General features: G+C 33.9%; 2 protein-coding genes across 2 annotated transcripts; both read right to left on the bottom strand.

Annotated features, from left to right (window-relative positions):
* Nucleotides 1–1,812: 1,812 nt before the first annotated feature.
* On the bottom strand, nt 1,813–2,955 carry LOC126728019 (histone H2A.Z-specific chaperone CHZ1-like). The gene is made up of 2 exons (XM_050433902.1): nt 2,941–2,955; nt 1,813–2,190 (listed from the first exon to the last, which is right to left on the bottom strand). The coding sequence occupies exons 1-2, from the start codon at nt 2,953–2,955 to the stop codon at nt 1,813–1,815; spliced, it is 393 nt and encodes a 130-aa protein (XP_050289859.1).
* A 4,094-nt stretch (nt 2,956–7,049) lies between these two features.
* Nucleotides 7,050–14,339, bottom strand: LOC126725606 (pleiotropic drug resistance protein 1-like). Its single transcript, XM_050430408.1, has 23 exons — nt 13,745–14,339; nt 13,526–13,646; nt 13,340–13,428; nt 13,157–13,241; nt 12,880–13,039; nt 12,685–12,761; nt 12,391–12,444; nt 12,208–12,298; nt 11,822–12,123; nt 11,427–11,708; nt 11,007–11,323; nt 10,757–10,917; nt 10,552–10,655; nt 10,316–10,466; nt 10,039–10,235; nt 9,593–9,925; nt 9,089–9,379; nt 8,905–8,988; nt 8,671–8,804; nt 8,305–8,532; nt 8,045–8,216; nt 7,693–7,947; nt 7,050–7,577 (listed from the first exon to the last, which is right to left on the bottom strand). The coding sequence occupies exons 1-23, from the start codon at nt 14,068–14,070 to the stop codon at nt 7,314–7,316; spliced, it is 4,278 nt and encodes a 1,425-aa protein (XP_050286365.1). The 5' UTR covers nt 14,071–14,339; the 3' UTR covers nt 7,050–7,313.
* Nucleotides 14,340–22,329: the final 7,990 nt, after the last annotated feature.

Consider the following 22,329-nt stretch of genomic DNA (forward strand, 5'->3'; position numbering starts at 1 on the left):
AAGGCAAGAAAGTAAAAAGGCAATAAAGGCTTCAAGTTCATAAGATACTTCAAGTTCACCAACAAAAAAGTCAATGCCTTCCTTTAGGGAGTCTCTACTAGCTTCCTCATCCACGCCATTAGCATATTCCCTCCAAAAATATCTGATCCATCCCTAGAAGTTGGCCTTGGAACCTTTGCCTCCACCAACACTTGCATCTTCGGGTATTTCCTCACTGGGGGCTTTCCCTTTCCTTACCACTTTCAGAACTGGCTTCTTCAAAGTTTTCTTCACTGCATCCTTAAGGAACTTCATAGCTCTAGACTCATCAAGAGTTAAAGAGATGTTGACTACCTCATCATCTCCAAACAGGGGAAGTCTCAATATCTCATAGACATCTTCTAGAGAAATAGAGATTTCTTGACATCCGGTGAAGAATGTATGAGTGACAGAGTTCTAGCAGTACTGAAGAGAAAGCAAACTTTCACCGTCCTTGATAATCTCTAAATTAGAAAAATACAAGGATGTTCTCCATAAGCTTTACTCTCTGTAGGATATCCACAAAGGGAGGATGAGCTAACACCGTTCGACACCAGCTTCTCCAACCTCTGGAAACTAAATTGTGAGATTTGAAAACCACATCTATGGTGGGAGTAAAATCTACCTTGCAAGTGCCAAGCCTTGGAATGTGCTTCAATTCTGGATCCATAGTCAAAAGATCATCAGGTTCCCCTCATGCTGCGTAGGGAGGGTCTTCAGAGCAAGGGGTTGAGTCCCAATTGAGACTTTTATCAAATAGGTAATCTTCAACACCCTTCGACACCAGCTTCTCCAACCTCTGGAAACTAAAGTGTGAGATTTGAAAACCACATCTATGGTGGGAGTAAAATCTCCCCTACAAGTGGCAAGCCTTGGAATGTGCTTCAATTCTAGATCCGTAGTTAGAAGATCATCAAGTTCCCCACATGCTGCATAGGGAGGGTCTTCAGAGCAAGGGGTTGAGAACCAATTGAGACTTTTATCAAATAGGTAATCTTCAAAGAAGGGAGGGATGATCCACTATTTTTCTATGGAAGGATTTTCATCTCCTCCTAGAAGGGGTTTGTTACCTTTTGAGGCAGAAGATTCTGTAAATTTATTAAAGCTGGATCGTAAACCACATTTCACACCCATGATTTGGTCTGTGAGAAGAATTCTGGGTTTCAAGTTGAAGAAGGAGAAGAAGAAGATAAGGAAAAAAGGTGAAAAATAAGGAAGGAATTTTTTTTTTTTTTTTCATTTTATATTTTGAGAAGTTAGTAATTTCCCACCAAAATAGAGTGGTTCAAAAAGGGAGACATCTTTTCAAAATTGACATGTGTCAGCATAGGGAAGAAACTGAATCTCTAATAAAGAATGGCAGTTGATGGTGCTAAAATAAAGAAAACTGCCTTTATAGTCCAAGGGCAAAGGCGCAACCCTTCACTAACAGGTATGATTTAATTTATTGCATTTCACATTTTATTAACTGACATGTTTATCCTTACGTGTTGTGCAAGAATTTGATATATGATAAAATAAACATATAATATAACATGAAAGAAAAACAGTAAACATATAATAAATAACTTTCTTTCTTTCATATATTTTTGTGTTTAAAATTTTTTCTACAAAACAGAAAAGAGGGATTTACATGATTTGGCCCTTATGGCCTATCACCTCTTTTCTAACTACAAAAAAAGAACACAAAATAAGAAAGATAAAGTTTTTTTTTTTACAACATAAGCCAAAAGATTGGCTTAAAAAAAGAAAAAAAAAAAAAAAGAAATAGTAGCAGGTTCAACGGCGAGCAACTTAAGGAGACTTTGGCGCATAGGCATCCGTGTCATCCCCAGAGTCCTCTTGGGGATAATTCAGAGCCAGATACTCCATTTCCTTTTCATCATTATCATCATCCTCTTCTTCCTCCTCTTCTTTGCCTTCATCATCCCTCGAGTCAGAGCCATCAGAAGAGCCCTTAGAAGAGCTATTAGAGGAATTTGCCTCCTTGGAGTCAGAAAGCCCTGAAGCGCTAGACACTGAGCTTGAACAACCAAGCCTTTGCCTTCTCCTACGGCGAGTGGGAGCATCCAAGAATGCAGCGGTCACTGCCTCCTCAGCTTCCTCTTCAACCCTTAACTGAAGTTCCTTTGAGTTCTCCACCTCATTGCTCCAGTCAAAAGGAGCAACCTCCTTGGGAATGAAGACATGAGGAGGTAAAGGGTGAATGGGAAAAGGGAGAGGAGGGTGCACGGGGCTTGGTGGTGGGGAAGGATATGATCATTGGAAGCACTCTCAAAAGAGTTTGAGGAGTGCTGTGGGGAGTTGGAACCATCAGAAGAGGAGTTTGACATTTTTGTGGAGGTTAAAGTTTTTTTCTGAAGAAAAATTAGAAAGATACAAAAGGAACAAAGGTTAAAGAAGAAACATTCCCTATTTAAATCCCCAACTGCAGTTAAGTGAAGAGACATGGCATTTATGAGGAGTAATGACATTTATGAACGTCACAGGGCATGATTCCTGGAGTGTTAATGCTTGAACCAATGTGATTGTTAAAGGCCTTTGCTATTAAACGCCATTGACAATCAGGAGGCTAATCTACATAACACCACCAAGGCATGGGAGAATGTATAAGTGACTAAATCTGGACTCTACACGTGGAGCAACTATGAGGGAAGAGAAAGTAGGTGTTGGCTAAGAGATTTTGTCTTGGTCAGTACTAAAGGTGTGACTGCCTTGGGAAGGAAGTGAAATTTACATCTGACACGGTACTCAAGCAATCACCAAAAAGGAACATAGTGATTTTTCAAGGTTAAAGGCTATGAGGACACCCCTTATTGGTTGAAGTCACCTTGGAGACACATGTACCAATCATAGTATTCTTGATGTCCTTCTTGATGACCAAGACTTGTCTCCCAAATAGTGGCAAAGTTACCTACCTACGGGTTCTTGTGCCATGTTGGCGCAGTTCTTATCCCTTAGTCAACAGATAATATCATAGCTGTGAAAAGATCCAAAAGAAAGAATATGATGACTTGACACCTATCCTTTGTACTTAACCATATTCCTTAGAATATAAGAGGAACATGCAATTGTGCTATTAGGGCAAGAACCCAAGTAGATATTTTGAGATGAAAGTGGAGTGTTGGTAGGAAAGAAAGACAACTTCATTGTAAACTGATCTCTTTCTCATACATAATACAAGTTGAGTCATTCTTGCTCAAATTGTGGTTTTTTATCCTTTCTCTAGGGTTTTTCATGTACATCCTGTGTTGTTTTGATAATTAGCTTCTTCTTCTTCTTTTCTAAATGTGTCTTTTTCATGTTCTACCATCACTTTCTTTATTTCTTGTTTGAGTGTCTTGTCAAAGCTTGCATCTTTTCGAGCTTTCTCATGTAGATGTACTGTTAGATAACTTATTTCACTCCCATAAATAAGCTCAAATATAACTTGCACGTACACAATGGAGTTACCACTTATTTAATTACTGAGAAAAATGAGAAAATCATAATCGAATAATTCATCATTTTATTAATTAAAAATTTAATTTACATTGATTATAAGAAATTACATGGCTTTGGTCCTAGATACATTATTTGATAAAGTACATGGTTTTGTTTCCTAGTTACAATCTAGAAATTGAATATTGCATGGATAAGCATTGATCTATCAACCCTTGATCAAAGTTCGGAGGCTATGTTATAAGATGGGAAGGTGATAGGCACCCAACTTGCTTAGTGAGACCGGTCTTCTCGACTATAGTGACCAACATTCATATCATATCATCTAATATATCATAAATCAATTTGCATGTTGAATTTAATGTGTGTGCATGTGATAAACCCTAATTCCATTTATTAATCATTGCATTTCGATTGAAAAATAAATTCTAGTAAATGTGTGTGGATGGTGATATCCTAGATTCAAGGATTTGAGAGAATTATGAAACTAACATGTTTTTCATATTTTGGATGTGGATTTAAGATCAAAACTAGTTCATGCTTTAACATGTGATGAACAACTAAGAACATGTGAAGAACACATATGAACATTTAAGAACATTTAAACATATTCAAGGAGTTCAAATAATCACTAGCATGATGTAATCTTAAATTAACATTATAGAAACATGAAAAACAATTTAGGGAAATGGATTATACTTACATACAGGATTCACACGATGAAGGAGGAGGCTTTTGGTGGAGGTTCTAAGGGTGGAGTAGAGAAGAAGAACTAGAAGAAGGAGAGTGAGTCTCACTCGTTAACATAAGTTTCAGGAACACCAAGATATGACAAAACTACTCTACTTCACTAGAACTCAAGAAGGGAGAAAAGAGGGTGTTTCTGTGTACTTTGGAATGGAGGAGGGGAAGGGGAGGTTTATATAGTAATGGTGGAGAAAATATGAATGAAATGGCAATTTTAATGAGGGTTGACAAAGGATCAAAGAGAATCATGAACCTAAACCTTATTTCAATACTTGGGGAAAGCTAGTACATTAAATGTGGAGGTTGGTGGGAGTGATGAGCAAGCAAAATTACTAAGAATTCGGTTTTTCCCGTAACTCCTCGCAAAGACAAATTCAAAAAATCGTATCTTACTCAATTTTGACCGAAATTAAGATACCTATTTCCAAGATGAAATTACTGTTTTACCTTCCATGTGAGGTTATATGTAAGTTGCAAAGTGGGGTGTCAACAACAATACACCCCATGTTGTTGAATTTGTTTTCACTTTTTTTTTTTTTTTTTCTCAAGATGCAACTTACGCTTATGTCTTCATCTAATAAATTCATCTTACTTATTGTTTTCATCCAAACTTTAAACAATCAGACCTTAAAACTATTTACTTTTTTTATATAATTTTTTATTACTATTTCTTTAATAATTTTGTTTTAATTATTTTTTAAAAAATTTAGCTTATATATGAATCTTCATCAAGCCATACATCGTACGGAAATAATACTAGTTATACATAGAGTTAATAAATATATCCACTTTATAATTAAAATAATTTCTCTTTTATAGGGGATATTACATTTTATCACCCTAAACTATACTATAGATTATACGTTGCACCCTAAACTTTTTGAATGCACGTTTTGCACCCTAAACAATGACCCTTGTTACACTTTACACGCCAATGTCAAGTTTGCTATTAACTTGAATGGAAATCCAAAGTTTAGGGTGTAAAGTGTAATCGAAAATATAGTTTAGGGCGGTAGAATCTATGTCATATTTATGTTATTGAAGTATGATTATCGTAAGTTAAACACTTCGTGAAAATAGTTATATCATACTAATAGAATTTTATTATAAAATTCTATGATATTTCCATAAGACAACTAAACATTAATATGATATAAAATAAATTAATATGATATTAAGCTCAACTGGTAAAGTTTCTAATGGTTGAATAATATATCTGGGGTTCAATCCCTGCCTACACAAAATAACCGATCGGTGTTTTGGTCTGATGATAAATAACTATCATTAGGAGTGGACATCATAGATTGAAACTCTTTAAAAAAAAAAAAAGTAACAAAAATTATGATTAAACAAACAATCGACTAATTACACCATATAATAACTAATTTCCAATTTACTCTATAGTCTAAATTCTTCATCCCCTTAATTTTGTATTACATCATTAATTTAACAAAAACCTCTTTCTTGTTATTGCAACATTACTTGATATTATTACTTTAAAATATTTTGAATATTTTATATAATTTTCGCACAAGAAGCTTACAGAATTATTCGTGCAACGCCCATTATTAGTTGTATCGAATAACATTTATTAGATTTCATAGGTTGAAATTCTCTTTCTCAATAAATAAATAAAAACCTACCATTTAGTCACTTACAACCTGCAAGCACATTTGTAGCTTGTCTATCAAATGGCTTCACAAAACATGGATAAATAGCTCGCAATGGATTAATCGTTATATATCACTAGTAAAAAAAATAAAAGATGCTACTTTTCAGTCATGAAAATATAAATTTGGATAACTTTTGGGAGGTTTGTAGTATTTAGTGAAGGCTAGATGAAGCGACTTCCTTTTCTGCAGTAAAATATAAGTTTATATTAAAAAAGCATAACATGGTCAAGAACTTTTTAACTCAACTAGTATTTTCTGACGTTTCTAATTTAGAAGTGTAGAGTTAAAATTCTCCCTCCCCTACTGGCTATTGTAACTCTAGAATTTATCAACAGAAAAGAAGAAAGAAAAAAAAAAAACGTTATTTTGGGGGCAATAGATTGAAGTTTCCTTATTCTATATTTCAACCCTCGGTCTTTGTCTAAGAAGGGCTAAATTACTCAATTCCTCAATCTTGCATCCTATGTCCCGCAATCTTGTGCTTTCACAAGCCATGTGTTAAAGATATATCAGGGTTTATTATGTATTGGTCCAACTGGCCCGATTGAGTGTGAAGTCCATCTAAGAGCAACTATTTTCACATTCCTTCAATTTAATGTGAAGTCCATCTAAGAGCAACAATTTTCACACCATGTTCAAATTTACAAGTCTAACTTAGCCCAAGTGAGGGATACCAATGAGAAGAAGCATTCTATTGACGAAGCCCAAGTGAAGGATACCCATGAGAAGGTAGTAGCTACTTATGCCTATCTCCAGGTCTTATATTCCATGGTATGTGAGTTGGAAAGAAACTAGAGGATTTCAAATGAGGACTAAGTCTATACATAGAAGAGCTGAAGAAGAATAAGGATGAGAGAGAGAGAGAGAGAGAGAGAGAGAGAGAGAGAGAGAGAGAGAGAGAGCTGGGGGATGGTGAAAGGGTGATCATATTAAAGTTTAGGATGTGAATGAGTTGACTAATGCTTATTCTTCGGTTGTGGATGAGTTATAGTTTAGGGTGGGAAATTGCAATATTCTCTTTATTTTATATAAATAATCAAGTGCTTTGAAAAAAAAAAAAAAAAAAAACTGAAACCGTAACTTGAAGTCAAGTGAAAATCGTGACTTCAAATCACTGGTTGTTCTTTGGATTGTGTAAAGTTGTTTAAAATAATTTGTGAATAATAAGTATTACAAATTAAAAAAACAAGGTAATACAATAATCAAGTGCTTTAAAGTACATTTTGTTGGTGCAAGAGACAAAACATCTTGTACTTGCTGGATAGCATGAATCCTAAAACATACTAATATCAATAATCCAAGTGCTTTGAATAAAATAAATAATAAATAGTAATAACAATAATAAAGTGCTTCAAGATACATCTTGTTGATGTAAGAGACAAAACATCTTGAACTTGCTGGAAACATACTATACAAAATAATCAAAACAACTTTCTATCGCCTTTGGAAATTGAACACCTTGATGGAAACTGCAAAGATGAATGCAAAGAGGACAGCAGTCCCAGCAACTACAACTGCAACCACTCCTAGAAAATCATGCTTGTATCCAAAAGTGCTTTTAATATATTCTTTCACTGGGTCTCTATTGCCGTCAGTCATAAGCTTCTCTATATCTCCAAATTGTGATGCAATCAATCCATACAAAGTCCAAGCTATTGGACATGCCCAGTAGTACCATCTCCACCATACAGGAATCCTCTGTTGATTTCCAAGTAGATTAATGAAAGTAAAAGGAAAAATGAAAAAGAGTTAGTAATTGTTAGATATATCTGTACACGTGAAAACCTGCACATCAAAACTGGAAAATACTTACAGGTCGCGGCATTATGAATCCTGAAAATAGATTCCATATTATAAGAAATGAAGACGCTATTATCCCGGCAATATGGTGGTTTGGCGTCACAGCCACAGTCATCATGCCGTAGAAGGTAAAGTATAGCAATGTGAAGTACATGAAAAATAGATACCAAAAGAATTTGGCAACAGTCCATTCAAACCCAATCATTGCATAAACTATGACGCCATAAAACACAGCTTGTGCAAAAACATATGGGAGCTCAATTGCAGCCTGTGACAAACACACGAAGTTGCATTAACATACATAGTTATTGTATACTGTAAATTTATATAGGTTAAGCTTGCAAGATGTGACCCTAGCTAGTTACCTGTGCAAATGCATATGGCAATGCAGAATACATTCCAGCAGCTCTTTCTCTGTAGAAGACAGTTCGTTCAACTGCCACTACAGGCTGCACTGACGTAGAATTTTGGACACCAAGGAAGAGAACAGCAGCATACATGGAACCCATTGCATTTGCTAAATCTTGTTGCCTCTCGCTGCAATTTGAAACTTGAAGGTATTAAAATGTAGTAGTAAACCAATGGATTGTTCAAAATTTCACAAAGTTTTGTAGCAGTAACTTACGTCTTGGTACCAAGGTCCCAAAACATTGTCCCAAATGTCAACGCTATGAAAACTGTGAACAGAAATCTCACGGCAGTGTATGGTTGGTTGCGCCAATAGGACCAGTGTTGCTTCCACAAGCAAGCCATGCATTGAGTGAAAAATGGCTGTGCATATTGGGTTGGGAAATAGAGTTCTTTTTTATTGGGAGTAGGCTTGCTCAACTCTAGAATCAATGCCTTGTTCCTCCTAATGAATATACACCACAGAAGTTTTAGCCTTAAATTCAAAGAACATGACTACAAAAAAAGAACTTATTTATACATTGCCCAGATGGTAGAATTGTTTTTCAGTCTTATAAAGCATTTAATACAACATTGAACATACCTGTACAGCTCTGAGTTTTTGTACACATTAGTAAAATCAACACCCAAATTTATTTCCTCTGCTGAAGATGAGACTTCCAACATCCAAGTTGCTGGATTGTAACCATCTTTAATTTTTTTGACTCCTTCAATACTCTAGAAGTGAAGGAAAGGTATATGCATTAGGAAATATACAACATAGATAAAGATTTATGGCTTTTGGATGTTTGCAGTTATGATCTTCAAAGAATCCTACCTCAAAATACTTTATAAGATGGCATGAGTGGTGTCCCAATGGCCCAACGTATATCTCTTGTCCTCCACGTTTCATTAGGAAAAGCTGCAAATACATGTTACATATTTGTCATACTCAAATCTAGAAGAAAACCAAGTTAACCAACACATTTGCACCTAGCCTGTTGATAGTTAATGGTCCTTACCTCATCAAAAGCTTCGAATATGTCAATGCTTGGCTGATGGATGGTGCACACAACTGTTCTTCCAGTGTCCACTGTGTTCCTAACTGTTCTCATAACAATTGCAGCAGCTCTTGCATCTAGACCTGAAGTTGGCTCATCCATGAATATTATGGAGGGGTTTGCCACAAGCTCAACTGCGATAGTGAGCCTCTTGCGCTGCTCAGTAGTGAGACCATTCACACCAGGTAACCCAACTTGTGCATTCCTCAATGGGTTTAGCTCCACAAGCTCCATGACTTGCTCAATGAACATCTGCAACCGTTTTTTAGAACCATGAATCAGAATTTCTGGTAGTGATATAATAGTCAAGATCTTTAATGCGAACCCAAACATCTTCTTTATGGAATCATGCTTAACAATTAACAATAGAATCTGATTTATTGAGCTTAATCGATTGCACTAAAGAAAGTAGGAAGAAATGCAAACAGAAAAACCATGAAGCTAAGTGACCTTTTAGATACCGACCTTTCTGGTTTCTGAATCAACTTCAGAGGATAAGCGGAGCCATGCTGAGTAAAGCAAGGACTCATACACAGTAACATGAGGAGAATGAATGTCATTTTGCTCACAGTACCCAGAAATTCGAGCAAATGTTTCTTGGTTCTTTGGGAATCCTGATATTGTGATGTTCCCTTCAATATATCCACCGGTTTTCCTACCAGCCAGCACATCCATCAGAGTTGTTTTACCAGCACCACTAACACCCATCAGAGCTGTGAGAACACCTGGCTTAAAAGCACCACTCACACCCTTCAGAAGCACCAATTTATCCTCAATAACACCCTGGCTCATCATTTCCTGTAAGTCCAATCAAAATAGTCAAGTCTCAAGTTTCTGCTTTTGAGACAATATTAATTTGAAAGCCACTACAAGAAATTTTTTCAATTTAAGATATTTATGACTTGAGTTACCTGTGGCATGTCAACAGAGTATATAATATCATCAAATGTGATAGAATGTTGATCAAATGGAAGAACCATTCCTCTTTTCCCATTAGTGTTGGCGTTAATTTCAGCTCCTGACCTTGCAGATGATCTACTTCTCCTCCTCTGCCCTTGTTCATTGCTTTCTGGTTCATCTGATTTTACAGTCTGTGCCTTTCCAAGTGCTGCACAACAAATGGTACATCATTAACAAAAATGCTTCTAAATTTATACAAAATATAGCGGAAGAGGTAGAGATACCCACGGTTAAGATAAGTAAGAGCCAGAGTGAAAATGATGTTGAAAACTAGTAAGAATCCAACTAGTGCTCCTATGCCAATCCAATACCACTTTGCTTGAGTGGGGAACCCACTAGCCTTCAAAACAGAAATTCCCAGTTCTTCCGTTGTGCTACCCTATATTATTTCAATTTAATCAAGCATTAGCTTGTTATTAACAGGAAGACAGCATAAATTTTCAGATGCATAGTCAAGAAGTTACATTTCTCCAGTTTCCGCCCAGGAACTCATTCACCACTATTGCATTTTGCCCGTACATCAAAGGGGATATCCAGTAGCCCCATATCCACCATTTCTTTATATCATCTGTAGAAGTAAGTCAACAGATGAAAAGGCAGTTCTTAAAGGTATAGTGTAACAAACTGAAAAAAAGTTTAAATAAATTTCTCAGTTTAGTATATTGTTACCTTTGGTAAGTATAAAGCCACCTAAGGCAAAAAGTAAGAGCAGTGCAAAGGACCCAAAAGTGTTGGCAATAATCATGTTTCTACCCATTGCTGCAATAGCTCGGAATAATGCAGAAGCCATTTGGTTTACAAGTAAGAGCAGAAGGTATTGTTTAAAGAACCTGCAATATGTACATATGAACATATTGATTAGAATATAACACACAAGCTAAACCAATATCTAAATGAGCCACAATATTATTATAATTACCTTCCAGGACTTGGATCAAATCCCATGACATAATAGGTCATAAATACCCAAACTCCAACTTCTAAAAATGTTACTGGAATCTTGAGGATCCATGTTGGAAGAGCATATACCCAAGAAGAATAGAAGAGGAGATCCCTTTGCTTGTAAAAGACAGGAAGCTTTACAATCGTCATTGAAATCTCTGCCATTCCATTAAACATAATCGTAATCACAGTGAAGAACAAAGCACGCGTATAAATTGATCCATCGTTTACTGAATCACGAGGCATCTTTGTCCGTAGGAAAATTGTCATTGCAATCAGTCCCATTATGAAAAGCTAAAAGCACAAAAACAAAAACAAACAGACAAACAAAAGATCAAAATCGAAATCCTACTAAATGCAAATAAATCAAGAGTCAAAAATTAAGTTTTAAACCCACTTGTGTAATTTTGAAGATATAAACAAATGAATTCCTTTTCATCAGCAAGTATTCTCTTGAGAAATTAGCTTTTAACAGCTCCTTCTTATTAACACCATACTTGTTGGTTGTCAAAGCAGCCGGGTGACTTTTACTCTTGTCATATGGAACTGAAAGTTCATCTCCTATACTCCTGCCAACATTGAATGAATGGAATGCCTCAGCAAATTCCTGAGCTGTGACATAACTGTAAGGCTCATCTTTGCGTGCCCAGTACTGCTCCTGATCTTTCCTTGATGTCACCTGTCATAATCACAGATAATACAGATAATACATATGAGAACTCCACATGTAAGGCTCATCCTTAAGTTTTCTATTAGTATGAATGAGATAAAAAAGAATATATTTACACCAACCTCTTGCAAGAAATCAGCCACGCCTTTTCTGTCTGGACATTTAAAACCCATGGATTCAAAAAAGTCAAGAACTAGCTCACGGGGACCCTGGTACACAATGTAGCCATCAGAGAGGAGAATAATGTCATCAAAAAGATTATATGTCTCTGGTGCTGGCTGCAGTAGAGAGATGACTGCTGTTCCATCAAGAATGTGAACATATTGCTTGAGTGAATTCACAATTTGAAAAGTTGTCGAACTGTCCAATCCAGTTGATATTTCATCCATAAACAATGCCTTTGCTGGTCCAACCAACATCTCCCCTGTAATTTGATTCAATATAGATTAGCATACATCCAATTTCATATCAACTAAACTGAATTCTATTTGCTATTGATTCGATATACCTGTTGTAACACGCTTCCTTTGTCCACCAGAAATACCCCTTATCATTTCATCTCCAACCATGGTATCAGCACACACATCTAAACCCAAAACCTGTATATTTGAAGCAAATTAAAGAAACTAAAGTATATTGTGTTTACTGTGTCTTAATAGTCATAAGCCTATGCCAAAACGGGCAATATTACCTTTAATGTATAATCTGTCACCACTGTTGCCTCTTGGCCTTCAGTTGTGGCAGCCTGATATATCAGAAGTCAATAAACAAAAAAAAGCCACAATCACTCACTTGAATAAGTTATGTTACGAATAAAATTAAAGATGCTACTCAATCAAAAACTGAACATAAATAATCAACTATAATATGAATTATTGGTGAATAGCTTCTGTAATCTTGGGTTTCCTCAGAAGGGAAAAACTAATACTATAAATTTCTCAAACAGCTAAAGATATAAATTATTGGTCAATAGCTTCTGCCTCACCTTCATGTAGATATCAATATCTGGATCTGGCTTGATATTTGCCTCTTTTTCTCTTCTGGACAACTCTGCTAGCATATCTGCAGATTTCCAAAACAACAGTCATTCTTCCTAATATTACACTAATGACAGTTCATCTAGAAATTTATATTGAAGGAAAACTATAAAATAAGTGATCCCATAAATAAATCAACTGACCATATCGTGATCCGACCCCTTGGCACCTTGCAGAGAAGCCCAGGGTCTCTCTTACAGTCATTTCTCCAATATGGAGATCATATTGACTGATATAGGCGGCAGTTCTCTGGGGTACAAACTCATTCATGCCATGGCCGTTGTAAGTCACCCTCCCAGACAACTGAAGAAGAATTTCATTTTTTTTTTTTTTTTAATCAGAGATGATACTAAAGATTTAAATATAGTAAAGAATTACAAACTCAAGGAAGAGTTGAAGCTGAAATCAAATTATTTTAACCTTTAGATTGGGGTCAAGCTTTCCGGCCAAAGCCAACAAGAGTGTTGTCTTCCCAGAACTTGGAGGACCCAATAGCAATGTCATTCTGCAAAATACATATGCAGAAAATGAAAATGGATTCCCAGAAACTAATTGTAAACAATCAGAGTCCAATGCATATTATAGCTGAGGTTGATTTCTCACCTTCTAGGCTTGATGATTCCACTAACATCTTTTAGGATAGACAAGTGTTTTTTTTTACTTGGAAGAATATGGAGAGAATTTAAAAAACCCTGCGCACAGTGAAAAGTAAATTCAATAACAACTTGACAGAAACAGTTCGAAAGCAAAATTGTGCAACTGACTAGTACGTATTTTGCTGATGGTTACCTCTACAATATTGACACTGAAGTTAAAGAATGTAGGCAAAGCACTGCCACCCACATGTACTTCTGCCTCAACATTTACGTGCTCAAATCGTACTTCAATTGTTGGAAGATCAATTCCAACTCTAATTAAATTCCAAGAAACCAGAGAAATTAAAATCCATTACAGTACAAACCAAACTATACATGAAAATTTTGAAGCATAAATTGGCAGAACTCTTACCTATCAATCCGGTTCCTGACCTTCATCAAGAACTTCTCATTGTCCTCTTCAGCTACTTTCACTAACCTCTCAAGCAATTGCTTCCTTTCTTCAAATCCAAGACTTTCTACATTGATTTCATTAGCCTCACCTTTTGAGGTAGTTAATATACCTTTTCTTAGACGATCAAACGTAGGAAGCTTTTCAAGGGCAGCCCATTTGAGAGCTTCTTCATCGTCTTCCATTCGTGAAGACCTGTTGAAAACTTCCACAGAGTTGTTCCTCCATAGGGAAGAACTATTCACTCTTAAACTACTACTAGCCTTGAAAATTTCACCCCCTTCCATTACAACCAACAACTAAAACCCACCAAGTCCCCCCAGAAATATATATATTTCTTCAGAATTCAATTCAATGTGTGTAAATGTTCAAACTTTATGGCTAAAACCAAAGACTGGAACTTTATGGCAATAACTGCAAAAGCCCACCAAAACCCAGAAAGAGTTTTTATTTTCTCTGTATGTTGGTTTGGAACAAAAAACAGATGATCAAACTCTTTATGCTTTTTTTTCTCTGTTTGTTGGTTTGGAACTTGTCCCAACAATGAACATGAAGCAATTTTATTGGTGACAAATATATAGAGGACATGAAAGCGTGTAGCTTCTTAGGATATTTCTAAAAACTGGCGCGGAAACTCATGCGTTGAAAGGTAAATATTCAATTAAAGTGTCGCATTATTCCACGGACTTTTTTTTTTGGGTCCATGGACTTGAAAAATACGATGCCACTTATTTTGAATACGTTTTTCGTAAACTCCAAATTAATGTATACATTCTTGTCTACCAAACCACTGTTTTGTTAGCAATTTCATTACTAGAATTACACTAATTAACATACAAATCTTGGATAAAAAGTTATTGGTTTTTTTCCCTTACAAAACCTTCACAAACTGCAGCAGTAGATTTATTTTAACTTTCAATACAATAAAATAATATATTTACTACAATAAAATAATATATCTACTACAATAAAATAATACATCCTACTATATAAAAAAAAAAAAAAAAAAAAAAAAAAACACCACAAACGGCACAATCCACAACTGCTGCCAACCAAGATTAGTGTGTATGCAACATAAAATAGTTTTTTTTTTATTATTATTTTTTTTTTATTTACCTTTGAGCTACAGTGCACATCTATCTTTAGATGTGCACTGTAGCTAAAAAGCTAAAATTTTTAGCTTTAACTCCACTGCTGCATCCCTCTATTTTGTGTTTTGGTGTAGCTAAAATAGCTATATAACTATTTAGCTACACTGCTGCAAATGCTTAGAAATTCAATTTCAATGTCACCTTGGTCCTTTGGACTTGGAAAAGAGACGCCACTTCTTTTTACAACGTTTTTCATGACTCAAAATACATTCATTCTTGTGTACCAAGCCAATCTTTTGTTAGCAATTTAATTATTATTACACTAATTAACATACAAATTAGTGTGTATATATATATATATATATATATATATATCTAAAAACTGAAGCATAACATTTATTGTTGTTATGCTCCTGTTGAGCCACATCAGCGTCTACGTCATTATCCTATTTCTTTTTCTTTTTTCTATAATTTTTTTAACATTTACTCATTTTTTAAAATATTTATACTTTCTCCCTCTTTTACATTTTCATCTCCTCACTACCTTTTACTTTAATATCATTATTCATCTTTCTCTTCATCTTCTCTTATTTTGTCTCTTCTTATTCACACCATTTTACTATAAATTTATCATTCTCTCTTCCATTTTTTGCATAGTTTTCCTTCACAAAAAAAAAAAAAAAAAAAAAAAGGTTATCTCTCTCTCTCTCTTAATTTTTTGGTTGATTTTTTTAATTTTTCTTACATCTTTACTTTAGGTTGATAAATTTTTGTATTATTTAGAACTCTACTTTTGGTTGATGCGATTGATTTTGTATTTTAAGTTATTTATTTATTTATTTATTTATTTATTTTTTATTGTTTATCTACTCTAATCGATTATTTTTTTAAAATTGCAAATTACCCTTTAAATCCAGGTTGAACAGTATTCAAGATTGTAAGTGTTTTTGTCTTTGTCTCTCTCCAGTAGGACTACCATTCTTTTACCAAAATAGATGAGGATTACAATATATGATGTTGTCTTAAACATTATTGCAAGTACTCTTTTATCAAATTTAATTATTTTCCTTTCTCCTTGTAAGTTGTACTGTTAAAATATGAACATTGATAGTTTTAGGGACATGTAATGCATATTGTGATATTGATAAGAGTGTTTTTTATGAGCCTCCAAGAAATGACCCTATGCTATGGGAATAGGCAAATGCCCAACAAATATAAAGGCTTATGCAAAACGTTAGTGTCGCTTTATTTATGTTAGCAATGCACTTTCTTAATTTAACATTTGAATTTTCAATCTTTACAGTTTAAATGTTAAAGTCATATGGTGATTTGCTCATCACGTGTTTGACGTTTTGTTTATAGACAAATACCAAAACTCTTGATATTAGTTAAAAGTTTCTTTTCCCTCTTACAACAACTACCAGATAGGAATTTTTTTATTTTTTTTAATACTACAAGTGCAAATGGAGGGATTCAAAAACAAGTGTTTTGAAAGAAGTAAACGACATCACCAAGATTTCTTTTTTTCTTTTCTTTTTTCCTTACTACAAGTTGGTGAGAGAAATTTAAACCTCAAGTTCTCGGTCTTGAGAGAATTAAATAATACTACTTACTCTATTATTTTCTTCCCTTACAACAAGTGGGTGTGGGTGTATTTGGACAAATTTCTCCACATGGGGATAACTGAATAAGGAGAATTGAGCAATTTTAATGAGCTACAAAGTTATTGGTATTGTAAATTTATTTACTTCAATATTCTCTTTGACATATACCTTGGGATAACTTATTTTCATTGAGTTATTTTACTTTAAAATATATAGTACAAGTTCTCATAAAAAACATGAAACTTTAGAAAATGATGTATAAGCTTATTTTCAAAATAAATTAGATTTTAAATTTATTCAAAACATGAATCTAAAAAAATGTTACACATTTGGAAAGAAATAAAGTTAGGTGTGTGTGTATATATATATATAGAGAGAGAGGTAAAGTTGGGGGTGTTGGAAATGGAGCAATTTCTTTTCTTTATTTTTTTAAAGAGTTTTTTCCAAAATTCTTAGGATAACTCAACCATAGAATTTATAAAATTCTATTCATTTATTGTGAAATGAGTTGGTTGGATTTTGTCACCTCATTATATTTAAATAAATATTGATCAATAACACTATTGTTTTATATACTTAATTATTGATGATGTGTCAAAATGTGAATCAGTCCAAGTTCAGATTAATACTAAGTATAATATATTTTTTTTCCACAAATCACAAGTTGATAAGATGACAAGTTGCCATTTTTTTTCTATAGTTAAATTGTTAAAACAAGTGGAATCTAATTTCTTCTCATAAAAGATACTAGGGAATGTCATTGAACTAGCAAACTTTAGACGACAAATAGTCATTGGTTACATGTGTATTCATCATTTTGTTTTTGGTAATAAATAAATGGTTAACGATGGGGCAACTAATATGGCTTCCCTACTAGACGTAACAATAGTAGCTCATAACAACTCATAGAATAACTGAATAAGACCTCATTTTAATGAAGAATAAGAAGCATCAACAAGTTCCTAATAGGAGAGGGGTGACTCAAATTGAAGATGCTTCACGTACAAGTGGATTCTTGTTGGTCCAAGGCCCTAGCCACTAGGCCACCAATCGGCAATTGCATTAGTATATTTAGTCCTCATTAAACCCTACTCTTGTTATTCGCTTATATAAAGTTTAGATATGTTTAATAAGAGAAAAGGAAATTTATTTTGGAAATGAGGTGAGTTGTTGAATAAAGTGAGAATATTAATGTATTCTAAATAATGTTATGGATGGGTAGGGGCCGCTCAAACTATGGGTCTGTTTGGATAGAACTTATTTTGCTGAAACTGAAAACTGAAAACACTGTAGCAAAATAATTTTTAAATGTGTGAATAGTGCTGTGGGACCCATTTTTAATGAAAAAATTGATAAAAAATGAAATTTGTGGGTCCGTGAACAGTGCATCCGTGCACTGTTCATAGCTGACCAGTCAAAAGTTGCGGCTACTGTTGCATGAACAGTAGCCGCTTGTGGGAAAAACGCGTGAAAAAAAAAAAAAAAAAAAAAGGAAAACGCAGAAACGCAACGCTATCCAAACCAGGCCTATGGTTCATCCAAAGACATCACTAGTGGATTCTAAAGTGCTATATTATGTCTATTCAAGATCACGAAAACTTTGAATTTTTTTTTTAACAATTATGATAAAAAGAATTTCAATTAATGTAATCCATTCCATGATGATTGTTCTTTATAATCACAATTTTATAAACTTAAAGTTTGATGGGTATAGTTTAAATAGAAAAAAATATTTAATATTTCGAGATCAATTCTTCCACCTCTTCCATGAATGGAATTCACCCTTCATGTAAGAGGGTATATTGTTCCAAGAGAACTGGATAATTACTTATTTATATAAACAAATTTATTTACTCCAAAACTTGAATAAAATCGTAATTGTTTTTTTGAAAACTATGAGATTCTAAAAAAAATAAAAATGTATATTCTTATTTACTTGCTTATATGACCTTTGCATTTCGTTAGTTTATTTTTGTTATTAACTTATTTATTTAATGTTATTTTTTGTCTCAACTTTAAACCAATAAGCTTAGCAGAGGATGCCAAATTTATTGTTTAATTTTCTTTCGTTATTCCAACTTTCTAAAACACGAGGAATGGGGATTGACCAATTTATGAAGGGTAGAAATACAAGTTTATTATTTTATTATTTAAAATTTTCTAGTACATTTTTTTTTTTTGGCTTTGTTATTCCTACTTTCTAGAACATATAAAGATGGATGAGGCTGCCCCATATATTGGGGTAGACAATTCCACAACTTGTAGTTGGTCGATGGCTAACAGGGAGGTGACCGTTTCCTGGTTCTCTCTCTCTCTCTCTCTCTCTCTCTCTCTCTCTCTCTATATATATATATATATGTATATACACACACATGACTGTTGGGACTTTTATTCTCTTAATAATATCTATTTTTGAGAACTAAATTATTGACTTTGACGTCAATATTGAAAGTCTATTTGAGTTACTTTTCAACTCAAAACAGTGCTCTGCTCTGGAAAAATAATGGGAGTTTCCATAATCCAGCATTGCGTCTCTGCTGCATAGCTCAGTAGTTTTTTCTTTTTTTTTCGTTGTTTTGCTTATGGAAGAAGAAGGCAATGAATTCTAAGCAGTGATATCATCACATAAGAAATAGAAAGTACCCAGTTGATTAATTTACCAATTTTGACTGAAGGCTTAGGCTAAGGAAACGTAGTATTTAAAAATAATAAAGATGAGACCCTTAATTTTTTTTTTTTTTAAATCATAGTATCAATTATAATTTAATTAATGGGCCATAAAGTAATATTTATTTATTAAAAGATTAAATGGTTTCCGTATGTTTTTTACGATTCTAAGTTGGGCTGCTTCTAGATAAAAAAAAAGAATATTTGAATTTTATGGTCAAGGTTCAGCATCCTTGTCAAGCAAACACGTGGGGGAAAAAACCAAAGAGTATGTTGGATTTTTTCTTTTTCCTGAATATGAAAGTTGAGATTTGTAATTTGGAAAATGAATAAATGATAGATAATAATTTTTCTCCGTATCCAATGACGTCCAGTCCAAAATTAATATCTACCAAATTACTCCAAAAGAAAGTCGTTGGTATATTCACAAAATTGAGGTGGCTCACTGTTTCGTAGTAATGGGCGTGGGGCACAAATAGCAAAAGCCAACAAGTCGCGATTCATGATAGTAAAAGCTCTTTTGTTTCAATTATCAATGGATAAGTCAAAAGAGGCGAGCTGATCTAATTGCCTCTACTAGGGGCGTAACGTAAGCGCGCATATTTTTGGGTAATATCTAAACCCGAAAATTTTGGGAAATATTCAGCCGGCGTTTGGATAGCGTTTTGGCGTCTGCGATTTCAGCCTCTCTTTTTCTTTTTTTTCTTTTATTTATTTATTTTTTTTAATTGAGAAGTGTTTCATCACATACTGTCAGTGGATCCTGTGTACTGTGCAAGGGACCCACTTTCTCTTTGACAGCCAATGACTTCACAAGAATATATCACACTATAAAGTTCCATGTACTGTTCATAAGAGCAACAAATTTAATATTTTTCATTAAAAATGAGCCCACGGTACTATTTACACATTTAAAAATAATTTTGCTACAGTATTTTCAGTTTCTAGCAAAATAAACAGTATCCAAACACACCCTCAAACCGAATACGATTATCTTCTACACATGAAGAACAAGGTATTACTTGAAATATTTGGATAGGATAAGGTTGGATATTCATTACTCAACGGAGCCATCCCTACTTGTGACAAACTCATGTGTCATAATTGAACAGTTCCTGCAATTTATGATTTTTTTTTTTTTTTGGAGAAAATTGTAATTTACAACTTGAAAAATGTTGCAGTAATAAATTATTTTACAATATTTTGTACAAATTATTGACATGATGAGTGGTTATTAATAAATAAATAAAAATGATGTTAGTGGCAGAGGCAAAGCCAGCATGAGTCGACGGGGAGGGTGGGGAGGGGGCAATTGCCCCCAACTTTGTAAGAAATTCCCCAAACTACTAGGTTTGGTGATATATTAAGGTACTTGACACTTTGACCCACTCTTTTGATATGAAAAAGAGAAAAAGCTTACCCACTCCACCCTTAAAGAAACATACTGGAAAGTGCGGAAAAAAGTTTTTCTAAAAAGCTAAAGTAAAAAAAAAAAAAAAAAAAAAAAAAAAGGTGGTAAAAAATATAAAGAAGTGTTATATTTATAATATTTTTATAACAAATTATATGTGTAAGATGTAATTAGTTTTAATTTGAACCTGCCACTGAAATTATTATTTTTTATTTTTTACCAAAAATAACCTGTAACAACTTGTCATCTAAGATTTGTAAAGAAAATATTGTAGACATAGCATATCCTTTATTTTTTTTTTTACCAATTAATTATTCATGCCATTTGTCTTTCTTATTCATATCTCACAAATGACTTGTCCTATAAATGAACAGTGAAATGCCATTTAAATTATATTATCTTTTAGATAAATTAGATATTCTTTCCTCTTGGCCTAAAATATTGTGCTTAATTACCCTTTGAATCATTGTATGGGTAATGGGTCACCTAAACCATGTCCTTCTCTCTTCTGTCGGCAATAAAGCTGATAATGCTTCATATTGTTTAATCTTTCTGTGTTGTTGGATTTATGACTTGATGTTGAGTTGCTGAGGCATAATGTCATTATGCAACGATTTACATCAATTGTTATTGTGATGGTTTTTTTTCATGGTTGGAAAGCTTCAAATGTTTGGACTCATCCTTTTCTCTCTTCCGTCGGCAATAAAGCTGGTATATAATGCTTCGTATTGTTTAATCTTTCTGTGTTGTTGGATTTATGACTTGATGTTGACTTGCTGAGGCATAATGTCATTATTTAACTATTTACATCAACTAGTAAGATCCACGGATAATGTTTTATGTAAAATTGTTTTTGGAAAATATTATACATATATTATACCATTGTCTTTATTATGTTTTGTTTCTACATCATCATAACTATAATTCCATCCTACGTATCTATCATCGTATTTCCTCCTATTAGCTATTAGTCCTTTAGCTCAATTACTTTTGCACTTCTCCTGACCTTCATCCTACTCCCTTTACTATTAGTTCCATTGTTTTTATATGATTTTATATATTGTCATATATACTTACTTCTATATGTCATAATTCCTACTATGTTCTATAGCTATTATTAGTTTATTACTACGTGCTTTCCATCCTGGGTGGTAATGGTATCAGAGCCATGTCTAAGTGAATGTATTGGTCCAACTAGTCCGATTTAGTGTAAAGCCCATCTAAGAGCAATCTATTTTCACATTCTTTCTATTTAATTTCAACACCTTGTTCAAATTTACAAGTCTAACTTAGCCCAAGTGAAGGATACCCATAAGAAGAAGCATTCTATTGCCAAAGACCAAGTGAAGGATACCCATGAGAAGGTAGTTGCTACTAATGCCGGACTCCAGGTCTTATATTCCATGGTATGTGAGTTGGAAAGAAACTATAGGATTTCAAATGAGGACTAAGTCTGTACATAGAAGAGCTGGAGAAGAATAAGGATGAGAGAGAACTGGGGGATGGTGACAGGGTGATCATATTAAAGGGCCAGAGGTTGAGTTGACTAATGCTTGTTCTTCAAATGTAGATGAGTCATAGTTTAGGATAGGAAATTACAATATTCTCTTTATTATATATAAATAATCAAAAACTTTGAAAATAATAATAATAACTGAAACCCTAACTCGAAGTCAAATTAGAAATTGTGACTTCAAATCGCTAATTGTTTTTTGGGCTATGTAGAGCTATTTAAATCAATTTCTGTGCAATAAGTATTACCAATAAAAAATA

This window comes from Quercus robur, chromosome 5 (assembly GCF_932294415.1).
Source record: "Quercus robur chromosome 5, dhQueRobu3.1, whole genome shotgun sequence".
NCBI lineage: Eukaryota > Viridiplantae > Streptophyta > Magnoliopsida > Fagales > Fagaceae > Quercus > Quercus robur.